The sequence below is a fragment of the Anas platyrhynchos genome, chromosome 1 (genome assembly GCF_047663525.1).
Source record: "Anas platyrhynchos isolate ZD024472 breed Pekin duck chromosome 1, IASCAAS_PekinDuck_T2T, whole genome shotgun sequence".
Lineage (NCBI taxonomy): Eukaryota > Metazoa > Chordata > Aves > Anseriformes > Anatidae > Anas > Anas platyrhynchos.
This window is the reverse complement of record NC_092587.1, coordinates 130,253,873-130,267,895: the sequence shown is the minus strand read 5'-3', so window position 1 is coordinate 130,267,895 and position 14,023 is coordinate 130,253,873. Positions and strand designations below refer to the sequence as shown.

The 14,023-nt window shown below is 39.6% G+C and overlaps 1 protein-coding gene across 5 annotated transcripts in view; it reads left to right on the top strand.

Moving 5' to 3' along the window:
* The window catches only part of FRMPD4 (FERM and PDZ domain containing 4), a 309,707-nt gene that overhangs the window by 187,266 nt on the left and 108,418 nt on the right, over positions 1 to 14,023 (top strand). For 4 of the 5 annotated variants that reach the window (XM_027447684.3, XM_027447681.3, XM_072029389.1 and 1 more), the window contains exon 2: positions 766 to 882. In XM_027447684.3, the coding sequence (XP_027303485.2) occupies positions 766 to 882 (117 nt within the window). Of the gene's footprint in view, positions 1 to 765; positions 883 to 9,279; positions 9,370 to 14,023 lie in introns of those variants that run through there. The other variant, XM_072029394.1, reaches the window with a different exon arrangement.

The following is a 14,023-nucleotide window of genomic DNA, read 5'->3' as shown; positions in this document are numbered from 1 at the left end:
TGGGTAGGTACTCTTATTTGAGAGAGCTGCTGAATCTCTCTTAGTTAAGTGAACTCTGTAAGCTGTGTCTTTATTTGAGATTAGCTCATGCTCAGGAATTAATAGTAGCAGAGAGTGCTGGAGCAGCGATTTGTAACTGTGCTCAGAGATAGTGCAGCCTTTTAGAAGTTATCTGGAGGAAGAGATTGATGGATAGCAATCAAGCACAACAACATCTGCATGTTGAATCAGTTTAGCATTCATACACAGAAGCATGATGGTCTTCTTTCATTCTGCCATGGAACAACAAATCGCTTGCTAACAGTGAGAATGGGTGTCGATGTTCCTTCTCACGCCAGTTAGTGCACCATGTGTGCGATGCACAGCAATGTTTTTTTCATTCTTTGTTGTGCTAAAACTGTACTGAGAACTGGCATTTGAACATGAGATGGCAATGAATGAAAATGCTCCTCACCCCTTTTGCTGGAATCTATTGCAAATGAGCATTGTGGATGTGGGACTGATAGAGTGTCCCAGATTTCCCCAGCCAAAGGCTTGGGCTCAGAGACCATTAGAAGTGACAGTGTATCTTTCCACTTAATGGAAGAATATTGCCGTATGAGTAGGTGCATTAACCTGTTTTCATTTGCATAGATTTTGTCTGTGTATTTCACAACTTTGAAAGTATTTGGATGTCAAGTGAATGATGTGAAATAAGTAAATTTAAAGAATACATACAACAGACAAGTCACAGTTTTGTTTTTTTTCTCTCCCTCTAAACTGCAGCCACAGGAACAAGTCTTCAGGCTGGTCTCATCCTTCAGGGACCTGGAGCTTGAACCAGGGAACACCTTATGGATGGGAGATGACGGCAAACAGAGATGGAAGAGACTACTTCATCAAGTAAGTGGGTAGTGCGAGCTGTGCACACCACAGCACAGTGCTGCAGCCCTGCTCCCAGCAGTATCTCCTCAGAATCCGAACTCCTGTTTCAGCCTTACACAGTTTATGTTTCACTGTTTTGTTTTATTGCACACAGATAGATTTGACTTCACGGATCCTTATCCTTTAATAAGCGGTGTTTTGGTGCTTGGTTATTTCATTTACTCAAGCAAACACTAATATAAGGACCTGTAATTTGTTGAGGAATTGCAACAAATGTCATTAACGGAACATGAAAATAAAACTTCCTTGTTTAAAGAACGAAGAAAAAGGGCAATTCTGTCTGGGATTAACAACTCTCCTCCATCTCTGCCATATGTGCTCTTTTAGCTTGTTTAATATATTCATAATACCAGTAATGAGAAAGTGCTTGTTTTGATCCTGTATAGTTAGTACTCTAATTCTTAGATTATCTATAGTCCTTTAGCTCTGAATTTAAAGGTTTGCAAAATAAATGTCCGTGCAAATAATTTGATCATGAACAAAACTGCATTTTATTTTCACAGTGAAAACGGTGCAGAATTGTTTTTTAAAATTACTGAAGTGGCTTGGATAAAATACAGCTTTGTTATCCTAGCAAATGTACATATGTGGCTTTGGAACTTTTTCACTAAGAAGGGGTGGTGGTGAGTTAGCAGAACAATTGCTTAGTATTGCAGCATTAGTTGCTTTAGCTTATATATCATTTTAAGTCCAGCATTTTGTTTCTGCTCATGAAGGCCTGTTTTTTTTTTTTTTTTTTTTTTTTTTTTTTTTTTTTTGTTGGTTGGTTTGGTTTGATTTGTTTCTAATTATTATGTCTGATTAGAAACTTGCAGATGATTTAAAATGTCTTGGATGAGAATTACAGACCCTTCTTTTAACACAGAGTATTAAGATCAGATTTATTTGAAATTGACTATTAAAACCCTAAATTCCGTGCAGATTCTTCATCTGCAAAAAAACATTTTACAGGGTTAGATCCTCTTCGTATTCATCCCCTATTTGCCCAGGGTGTATACCTTGGATTCCATAGGAGGCATTTGCTATCAAAACCAAAGCAAGATTTGTAGCAGTTTGGTAACCTGGAAGCAACCATGATAAGGCTTTCAGGGGTTAGAGAGATTTCAGATATGTCCAAATTGGAACAAGCTGTCTGGGTTAACGAAGGCTCACAGCTGACATTGAAATGTCATATTCTTTCTGTAGCAAGTATTTGTCATGCTTTGCATGTCTGTGAGACACAGGCTGCAGTGCTGGGCAATGCGAAGCTGAACACCAGGCACAATATAACTATATTAGCATGGGTTTTCTGCCTGAACTGATTAGGCTTGTCAAAAAGTATTGGAGAGCCTCAAAAGCGCTGTGCTGATAAGAATGTGCTGCTTCTATTACTCTAGTTAGTGCAGGTATCTGCACCTGTAAGGATTGCAGACCTAGATGTCAGTAACTAGCAACTGCCTGGAGTTCCTGTAGAGAAGGTCTTTCTCAATATCAGAAACTTCTCTTCAGGGGTGTCCATTTTTTCCTTAGAATGTCAGTATATTCTCTGCCTGACTGAGATCCATTTGAACAATAGCATCCAGTTTCTGAGGACAGGCACCACATTTCATTCCTCTTCTCACTGGTCACATAATGGGATGCTGTATTCGTGTAGCTATAAACAGCTGTGGCTTACAGAACGCAGTGCATTAGTACTCATTAATTTTGTAATTTGGGAGCATTTTCTAACCTGCAGTAGATAATGATTATTTGTTTTGTTTTTTTGTTTGTTTTGGTTTGTTTGTTTACTTTCTTGATTGTCTTTTAGTACCTTAAAGTGCTATATCCCCCTCTTAAAAGCAGAAAAATTAATCTAAGAAGAAAATGTCATAACAAGCAATGCCAGATTAGCTCTTAAGTAATGTTAGGCTTGTTTTTGTTATTGTTGGTTTGTTCGTTTGCTGGTTGTTTTGGTTTGTTTGTTTTGTGTGTGTTTTTACAAGGTGCTTTCTCTCCATTCTCTTTGGGACCCTGGTCTTCCATTTTTCTCTGCATGTGGATAGCAGGTAGAGATCATAGAGCTAAATAAGTTGCAAACTAAGGTTAAGATCTTGTCAAAAATAATTTAATTGAAGTCATGGATTTAGCAAAGTGAACCCACTTCTTACAGTCACAGAATTCTCAATGGGCAGGCAAAAATTATAAGCTTGATGGTAACTATCACTTGATTAGTTACGTTTCATGCTTAAAATACCTAACAGAAGATGTATAATACAAACCTTACACGAACGAAGAATATGGTGTAATTTCAGAAACATAACAAATAGAGAGTCCTGCTTTTTCACACATTTCAAGTGTTTTAGAAACACTAACTGCTGTAAAAACACAACATACTCTATTGGTAAATCTTTCCTGAGCTTCACATTCAAGGATCTTCTTACAGTTGCACTTCGACAACCTTCACTCTAAAAAGGAGAGTGAAGCTGGCCTTCTTTTGTATTTTTTTGTTTGTTTGTTTGTTTTTGTTTGTTTTTTTTTGTATCTGTAGCTAGCTACAGATATAAAACCAAGTTATTGTAACAAGTGCATGTACCTAAACTGTCATTTTTTTTTGCCAAGCAGAGTAGGTTTAACTGGTAGCCTAGGTTTTACCTAAACCTGTTGAACCTAGTTCTAGGTCAGGTTTGTGGGTGTTCAAAGTTTATTCCCTCCACAGCATCTCACTTGTGACTATTTGTCTTTTCATGATACCTCATTTTAGTCTAGCTCACACTAAAAAGCCTTACTTACTTTGCAAATACCTACTAGAAGAGCTACATGCTTCTCTTGATATTGCTGTATTCTGACATTTTTATTTATTTACTTCTCTTCCTTTCTGTAAGATCAGTTAGCATAATAGCTGAATTGGGCTCTTAGATACCACTTTTAATTCTTCCTTGCAAAGCTTAACAGAATCGAAATGATGGACTGGGAACTCCATCCCACTGCAGAATAAGCTGTGGTATGATAGTAGTGAGGGTCAAAGGGATGGTTTGAATTGCAACGCACGGGTATGGAATTACATCTGGAGCATTCATGTCCTAGATGATGCCATTAGTCAAAGTGCATTCAGGTAAAAAGAAAAATAAATTGTAGGATGGATATTTTGCACACGGTGTCTAGGAGAAGTGTCTCTCTCTGGGTTAGGATCACAGAACAGCCCAGTTGGGAATGGACCTCAAAAGATCACCACGTTCATCCTTGCATGGGAAAAGGGAGCCTAGTAGAGATCAGATAGTACCCAGTCCAATTGCATCCTGAAAACTTCCAGCGATGTGGATTCTCCTATGTATCTGGGGAGTTTTTTCTAGTCATTTGTTGTTCTTACTGAAAAATTTATTTCTTATATCAAGATGAAGCCTCTCCCAGTGCAGCTTGTGCCCATTTCCTCCTGTCTTCTCCATGTGACTCGTTGTGAAGGGAGACCCTCTGTCTCTTTGTAGCCGCCTTTTAAGTACTGAATACTGCGATGAGTTCCCCCTAGAGTCTTTTGTTCTCCAGGATGAAAAGACCTGTTTCCTTCAGTCTTTCCTCCTAGGGCAGGTTCTCCAGCCCTTTGATCACCTTTGTTGCCCCCCTTTGGACCCTCTCCAGTTTGCCTGTGTCTTCATTGAGCTGCAGGGACCAGACCCAGACACAGCACTCCATGTGTGGCCTGACAAGAGTTGAGTAGAGTGGGACGATTACATTTCTGTCTCCACTGGTAATGTCCCTGCAAATGCAGTCTGGGTTCTAATTTGCCTCTGTCCCAGCCTCCTGCGTTGCACTGCTGACCCCTGTTCAGCTTGTGGTCCTCCATGGCCCCCAGGCTGCCTTCAGCAAAGCCGCTCCCCAGCCACACAGATCCTGGCCTCTGCTGGGCTCTGTGGGTGTGTTGTCCCAGGTGCAGGGCCTTGTCTTTGTGGAACTTCTTGCAGCTTGTGCTTGACCACTCTTCCACATGTCCAGGTCTCTCTGGAAGATGGCTCTGCCTTCTGATGTTAGGGAGACCAGGAAAGTAGAAATAACTCCTGTACTGTAGGTCTTTTGCAAAGGAGGATGTCCTTCTTCCCTTTTTCTCAGCATTAATATTAAGGGAGGGAACCAAGGATGTAAAATCCTAGTATCTGTGCTGTAACATATTTCTTTGTGTCACAGTCTTGCTTTTAGTAGTGTCCAGAATCCCCAAATATAGCCTGTACGGAGCCAAGAATCTGTCGGGCTTGCAGGGTCTCTTGGGATCTACTTGAGGGCTTGGCACCAGATTTGTACCTACTTAAATTGCTTCACAGTGATGTGTTGCAGTTGTCTCTACTGAGAATTAATGTACAGTTTTGTTAGCAAGGCTGCATATATTCTAACTATAATGAAGTCATACTATCTGGAAAAATAGGAGCTGTCCTTTCAGTGCCTATTATTTGTTCAAGGAAAGCCTTTTTGGCTTTCCAAACAAATGCTTTTGCTAAAACTAAACGAAACTATGTAAATAAAAACAGTATTAAGATTTTTTTCCTTCTTTTTTTGCCTCAGAATTTTAGGAGTGAAATTGTGAGATGATTGTTGGCAGTTCTGTCAATAAAGGAAGAAGAGAGATAAGCAAGATAACATATCATATTGTCTCCAAGGCTTTTTATAGCCATACAGATTAACAAATTGCATCACACTAAAGGAGAAAAAGCAATTCAAATCCTTTGCTTGGTTTTGATTAAAGATGTATAAACCAGGTATTATCACAATGAAATGTGCACATGAGTTCTGTACAAGCAAATAACATAATTCATAGCAACATTAACAGTTTTTTAGTTAAATAATTTACTTAGTGCCATATGTACGTATCCATTCAAATGCAAGCAGACATATTGTAATTTTGAAATTGTGGGAGGAATAGAGAATTCAGGAGAATCTTTATGTGAAATGAAAAGTAATTATATAGTGTCAGTGCAAGGGCTTTAAGGCGTGAATGTGAAGAGATGTTTATTCTTTCTGCTGAAGCAAATTTGGTTTCTTTCAAATCTAAGAAAGCCTCTATGGCCCGAACTAATCAGTGGTAGCTTCCTGTGCCAGGCAGCACTTTGGTAAAACTGTGAGAAGAGCCTTTTATCAAAATATTTTGAGATGTCACTATCAATTCATTATCTCTTCTGTACAGATGGCACAACTAGGGTCATTTTGCAAGCCTATAAAGTACTTTTATTAAGTTTAGGCCGTAGTAAATTAAAGTTTCAGAACTTCACCCATTCCCTTTTAACTTGCCACTTTTACTTGAAATAGCCTTATGAGATAAGTAATACATTTCAGTATGGGAGGACATCAGTCATCTGGTATTCTGCCAGCACATTTCTGTACAGCCCAGGCTATATTAAGCTGGACCTTCAATATAAAACACTTTGCAGTGTATATGTAACCACTTCAAAGGCCTATTTTCTAAGCATTTATTCCATATACTGTGTGATGTATGACAATGAGAAATGTCTTTAACACTAATATGAATCTTAATAAAACATACTCAGTGTGATTGGAGATATCATGCAAAGCAGGAATATTTTGGTTGATTTTGTCCATTTAGCTTATCCTCATGGCAATTTCAGGTTGCCCAAGGTTCCACTGCTGTGATCTTACTGACTTTCTGACCTATACATTTTCACCCTTTTTCTTGTGTCAGTCTTGATGCTCAGCAGACTGGAGGGGAGTTGATAGAGGGAAATAAACTGACAAAAGCTAATAAAAAATCAATCCTACAGAGAAAGTAATGAATTTTATGTCACTTTAACTCCCTGAGCCACTCTTCCACATGGTCAGGCGGAGTTGCAGATTAGTTGAAGATGGAAGAAACCTCTGGAAGTCAGCTGGTCCAAACTCCCACTCAGAGCATGGATAATGCCAGGTGGTGCCACAGTGAAATACCTGATCAATGAGAGGACAGGGTTTCAACAGGTTGTGTTGGCTTAACCTGCCCTACAGTGGCACACTAAGGTGCAAGCTGAAGCAACATTTGCTGCCATGGAAAGTCACACCCTTTTGACTCCTATTCCTATTTAACTCCTAAGGTATTATGTACTTTGGTATTTGTGTGGATTTTGGATCTGGCTTCTGTCATCCAAATAAAGACCCAAGTCTGTGAAATCAGACTAAATGAAAAGAAGCATAGCCCTTTGTATGTGGGCTCAAAGCAGGAGCAGTTCCAGTAAGGTGTAGTTAGTTGTTATACTTTTAAAATAATTTTTCAGAGGACAGAATGTTACAATATCCTTGTTTGCAGGACATGCTATTGATCATGTTTACTTTAACTCTTGCTATTGCCTTCTATAGAATGACAGGGTATGTCTGCATTATCAGTTTGGTTTGCTCCCTGTTTTGCTCCAAGGACCCTGACCATCTGTACTTCGTGCACATTAGTTTACTTCTGGGCAGTCCGGAACAAGCTGAGCAAACTGCTGGGACCCCAGGCATGAAATATAGGGCAGCACACACAGAGGTCAAAGCCTGCAGCCTTACAGCTTGGCTTGAAACCACAGGTCAGTCCCCGAAAAACACAGCAGAGCTGGTAGAGACCTGCTCATTGGAAGTCTTTCCGAATCTTGTTATGTTAGTATGATGTGGTTGTTGCACTGGTTGAAACGTGGCAGCATGTATTTTGATATCTTCAGTGCCTGTTGCTTTTTACTGATGCTTTTGTATTTAGCAATGCTGAGTTCTCCCAGGCTTCTTCCAGGTGCATCTGCAAACTTAACTCTTTTTTTTTTTTTTTTCCCCTAAGATACATTCTCTTGCATATAACATTGTCAGCTCTGTGAGTTTTGGGTTGTTAAAACATTGCATTTTGTTTTTTTCTTGCCTGGTTTATTTCAGCAGTGGCATAGTGGCTATGAAATGCCTGAATGCCAGCTTTTGTCCCATATGTGGGACATATAGGTGGCGTGTTTGTGTTTTTAGTAGCTAGTGTAGCTCACGACAACCTAATACCTCAATGCATGCACCACACAATATTTCTTTACAAAACAGTAAAGCTGTGATGGGATGTTCTCCTGTACTCGTATACTTACCTATGTTTTTTAGTAGTTTTTTTCCAACTCGATTACAGCTTGCTGTCCTTCAAAGAGGAAATTCATTCATGTTTTCTGACAGATGGAGTTCTTCTGTGTGTGCTACATGCATCCTGTCTGGCCAACCACTGCTCCCTGTACAGGCAGATCTCATAGCTGGTCCATGGTGTGGAATGACAGAACACAGTCATTGATGATATTAATGGCATATCAGTCAAGCATCCTGCTTATTAAGGGCCACTAATTTATACCAGATGCAAAAATGAGGCTCACAGCATGCTAATCAGTTTACTTCAAAATAAATAAGCACAGAAGAGGGATCAGATCATTCAGCTTTTATTTTTTTTTTTTTAATATTTTTTTTCTCCCCTCATATCTCTGTTGGTATCTCTAGTCCTAATTCATCCTTCTTAGTCATGTTTTCTACAGGTTGTACATGCCTATTGGTAGTTCAGTCCTTTTTCAGAGTATTTCTCTGGGATTTTCTCTGTTGGAAGGTTCTGAATACAGGGCATATACAGTGAAAGCCTTGATTGTGGTTACAGCATTGTTCATCTTCATGCATTTTGAAAAGGCTGCTCTTATTTTGTTCTTTAAAATTACCTTAGTATACATCTATAAAGCCGTAATAGAAGTTTGAAGCCACGGGAGCCATCTTCTGGCCTGTAGGTCTGATATTATATAGCACTTTCGTGAATACATTGTATTCCTTCATCTCTAGGAACAGAAAAAATGTGGACTAGATTTGCTGGAGAATTTACATGACGTTCTCAAAAAATATGAGCAGCATCACAGCTGCTGCTCCGTCCTCCCTCAGCCAGGTTACACTTAGGCAGAGTGTCGAAAAAAGGGTTCATTTCCTTCTCTTTTCTATTCAGACTGGGGATGTGAATGAGGGCAGTCGGCACCCCAGGATAATGCCTTAAGCCCAAAGCTGGCTGCAGGGTGCCTCTCTGGGCATCTTCTCTCCCAGGTGAGAGGCTCAGTAAACAGGCAGTGGAATTGTGCTCTCTGGCCCACTTCTTCCCAGAGCCTTAAAAGGGACATCCAATGAGATTGAATGGCAGTCAGTTTAACAATGATAAAAATAGTGCAACCTATATAATTAGTGAATATAACTCCCAGCTACAGGTTACAGTAAAACCTAAAATGCTTAGTAGGATTCAAAACAGGATTAGAAATGTACATTTGTAATGAGTCTTCCACTGTTAAATTACACAGGATTAAAAAAAATTAGAGCAGATATAAATTCTTATGTTTCAGACAAGCGGGTGAGTCAGCTGCTGACTGCCTAGGGCTAGGACGAAACTTCCTGTATTAATCAGGTTATTCTATAATTACAAGGTTTCTTGCACCTTCCTCTCAAGCGGGTACCGAGTACTGTCAGAGAAAGCACACTGGACCAGGCGGACAACAGGTCTGATTGGTATGGTGATTCTTATTTTTCCTCTTTTTTTTTTTTTTTCATTTGCTTGTTACTTATGCGGACTGTTGATATGAATAGTGTGCTATTAAGGAAAGAGTGCTACTCTGCTCCTTTCAGATTGCCTACAGATTCGTTTTCTGTTGCTAAGGGTTTGACCTGCTCAAGGACAGGAGTGTTTGGTGAAAGGGGGAGTGGGGAGAGAAGAGATGAGCAGCAGCAGGGATGCACAACCACAAATGACTGTTTAAAGCAAACCTGAATAATTAGAAAGGAGAGAAGAAGGAAAATTATATAGCAACCTGTTTGTGTCTGTGGTCTGGCATATGCTGAAAGTATTGTGAAATCAGCTCAACCTCCTGAAAAGAGATGGTGATTTCACAATTGCCCTTCTCTCCTGGAGAACTGTTGCTCTAGTCATAAATAGGGCAGGCATAAATATGACAGACAAAATGATGTTAATATTGACCGGGATAAATCATTTCTATAATGGATGGAATAATAACAAGGAGATACTGGTCTGTGTGGTAATTTTATTTTAACTAGAGCAAGGAGAAATGGAGGCTTCCTTGCACTGCAAGGCAGCTGTACCTAAATCAGTTCATGTGCAGTAGCTTGGGACCTAGCCACAGCAGTGCAGCTCATTTCATGTGTGTGGGCTTGCCCTTTCCAAGTCTCCTCTGCACGTTTGCAATGATCACTTGATAAACCAAGAGGATGCCTCTCACAGAAAAGCTGAGGAGAGTTGCACAAAAAGGTATGCATGAAGGTGGGACGACTTAGAGGAGAAGAAGCTTTTGTCCAGTCACTAGTCTATACCTTGGGTAGCCTGAATGTAATGGTATCCCAGTGGAGTACAGGGAATTGTGTACTTCAGGTCTCTGTTACAACACACAGTCAGTGTTACCTAAACTATAATGTCTATTCCATGTTTCTGATCTAGTCTCCAGTGTTTTCTGCAAGCCCAAACTGGATGGGGGCACCATGAAATCAGGGGAAGTATTGCATCCTGAAAAATGTTACTTTTGCAGTTTTGAAGCTGGATTAGGAAGTAAAATAAAACTTTTGGAGTAGAGCTTGTATAGAAAAAAAAACACTCAGGATATCCTAACTCAGGGTCACAATGTATAGAGCTAAGATTAAATTCTTAGTGCTCTATGAGTTTGCATTTTTCTGGATAGAGGTATCTTATGGTATAACAACATCTCATCTGTGCATTACAGCATGCAAATGCATCTGCAGAAGCATTGTATCAGTACTCCAAGCTACCCTTCCCAGGAGTGTGTAAAATTAATTCTTGTAACAGTTTGTATGTGAAGTATAGCCCCAGCTGGAGTCTGCTTTCCAAACTCTCTTTTTGTCAAACTGAGTAGGGTCCCACAGGACTGAGATTAAAAGCCTTTAGTTCTGGCTCTGCAAAGCCGTGCAGGTGATGGGGAGAGCTGTAGTGCTTTCTAAGAAGCAAGTAGATCACATCTCAGGCCACATGCTGGTATCCCCAATTATGCAAACACAGAGACTCTACATGTGAGAGAGAACCAGATTAGTTGGTAGTCTGTGAAAATAAAGAATGGAAAGCAGCCCCATAACACTGAAAACGTAGTATGACGCTGCAAGCTGTACACTGGGGCCTCAAGTTGCCAAAAGCTTGAAAAAAAATAAACGAGGTAAAGCTGTGGTGGAACTGGGACCTTCCCAGTAAAGGCTGGGTGAAATTTCCCCCAGGCCTTCAGTTACAGCATTAAGAGGAAACTGTGCTGGAGGCTGGTTATAGAGCAGAAAAAGGGGGGGTGAGAATTACCACAACATTTTGCTGCTGCTGTTGAAATACTACATCTGACGTAGTCCAGTACTTCACAGCGTATGTACAGACTTTTAAACAAGTTATCTAGTATGTTATGTCTTGCCGGGAAATATCATAATGATGATGCCTTTCCAGCAGTCATTAATATATTAAGGAGCTGCATGCTGAGGTATATAAAAGCCAGCAATGAAGAAGCTGTATTTTTCCTTTGGTTTAATTTCTGTCACATTAAGATATTTACAGTTTTCTATAAAGAAAATTGAATATAAGCCTACTGTAAAGGTCCTTATCTGGATTGCTATTATAGGACAACAAGGTAATTTGTTTTAGTAAGACAATTTGATACTACCAACAAAAGCTCGCTGAATTTCAATTCTCATTTAGCTTTTAATTGCCCTTCTTACAATGAAATACTGCTTAATTATACTCAAAATGCCCCGTTTCCAAATATAACACTAAAAATCCTCATATGTAAGTTGTCATATACATATATAAGATTAAGGTGAAGGGATGGTTTAACTGAACTCGAATTAATCTCGTCACTGACAACAGCATGACTCACCGCAATTTTTTGAAAGTCATTTATCTAAGGCTTGCTGGTACCCTGCACCGTCCTCCAGAAAAACTTCCATTTAAAATAAACCAATCAAGCCGTGGGGCTGTTCAATTAAATATCGCCATGGTAACAGGGATTAAGCGCACGAGGTAGAGACATGCTGACAGTGCAGAGATTATTTCAAGTTTCTTACTCGTCCAGTAGCCAAACAAATTTACATTTTCTGTATCAAACATCAGGAGATGAAAACGAAGGAGACTGAAATTCTTGTGTGGCATCTTGGGGCTTCAGGGAATGTTTTCCTGACAGAGGAAGTAGTTAGCTGGAATTACAAGTAGGAACTCAGCAGACAGGTAGGAATAAGTGTCTGCTCAGGGGATTTATTTAGAGTTTCATAATTAAAACCTGGAGATGCATATTAGTTATGATACAAATAGCCTGAAAAAAATTGCCATCGTTCACAAAATTGAACAGAAAATAACACCATTTTAATTTTTAAGTGAACTTCTTGCTGCCTTTTTGTGTAATGAGGAGAAGTGGTTATTTACAGCTCAGTTGTGAAGTAATGTGTACGTTACACATTAGAAATGTTAAGTTATAGTGCAAATAGACATGCTGATATTCAGTGAAGACACTCGGGATACTCTATGATTCTATGATTCATCAATCTGAACATATTTCTGCTTCTCTCTCGCTCTATTCTTACCTTTTCATGTACAGTTCTGACAAAACGCTGGAGATGCAAATTTGCTGGCATTTGGAGTTTTCAGCTTTTAGTGGCATCGTCCATCTCCCTCTCCCTTTTTTTCAGAGTGGCTTTTGAGTTAGTTGCAGAAGACCTATTCTGATCACAGTGGTATTGTCTTAGTGCTACATAAAGCTGAAATACCTTGCCTAGATTGGGAGCATTAATCACTACCGACAGTTTCTCAGCAAGTGTTAAGTGTGGTAAGGGATGTTGTAGTTACAGGGTCTTCTGTCCAATAAATGTCTGCCAATGATTTTGGGCTTTGCTGATTTTCCATGAGATCAAATTTGTGAGGACACCTTCTGTCACTCTTTTCTGTCCACCTATGAAAAGTGGAACTGAACCACCTTCAATGTGCAAATGATCTGCAGCTATTCATCCTGTAGGCAGATGTAGCCCCAGTAGTGCCTCTGTCCTCTGAGTATTTGGTCAACATTTCAAGCTCCCAAAAGCTGTTGACAGCAAGCTTTGTCCTTCCACTGGTGCATACTGATCTGAGGTTGGCTTGGGGATCCTGTTGTTTTTCTTCTTTGGGGTAGGATGGGCTTTCCACTCATGGAGAGTAGCCCTGGTGCTTGGAAAGTGTCCTAGGAGACCTCATGGTAGATGGACCCACAACTCTGTCTTTTCTGTGGGATTTAGAACTAGCCAAACGTGCCTGAATACATCTTGGTGTCTGGTTTTGATTACAGGAGTCCACGCATTCTTTGAAGATTTTGGCTTCCTATTCCCTTCAGTAGTTTTCTGTGTGCAAACAAACAGTTGTTTTAGCTGTGCTCTTATGAAAAGACATGGCTTCAGTTTTTCTACTTGTTTGACATCCAATTTTTTGGCTTTAAATGAAGTTAAAATATCTTTCTTTGATATTGAGATGATTTTTTTCATGTATTGGAATGAAAAGCCTTTGCTAATAGATTCATGATAAATACTGCAGTTATATCCAAAATCATTGCATCTGGTGAGTTTCTAAAGGAGGAGAATACTGAACAACACATTTTGTAGGAAATAGTCTGGAATTCATGTTTGCATTCATTCTCCATACAAATATGCAGAAGCCCTTTTAAAGTTAGCCCCTGACATAAGTATCCAGCAGGTGTTGAAGGAAGAAGTAGTGAAATAATTATGAAACAGGGTAAAATCAGAAGGTCAGGGGTATATGGGATAGCTTTCTTAAGAAACAATTTAGGAGATGCAGGAGTCAGTTTCTTAGGAGTTCTGTATTACCTGCAGCTGTCCATGGGATTGATCAGGTGGGAACAGCACAGTTTTATCTGGAGTCTAAAGAGGTACTTTCTGTTTCTCTTCCTGTTTATAATCCCTTTTGTACAGCATTTTCTTTTTGCTTCTGTTCTTATTGTTTTTGTTTAATCCTGTTAGTGCCTTGGGCTGGACAGCAGAGACTTGGAAAAAAGCCATACTGATAAAAGACATTTTGTTTTGGGCCACGAGGGGCTGACTCTGGCAGCTCATAGTAATGACATTCAGGGATTTTGTTGCATGATTCTTGTTGCCATCATCCTATTAAAATGCATGTTGCACCATTTTAACA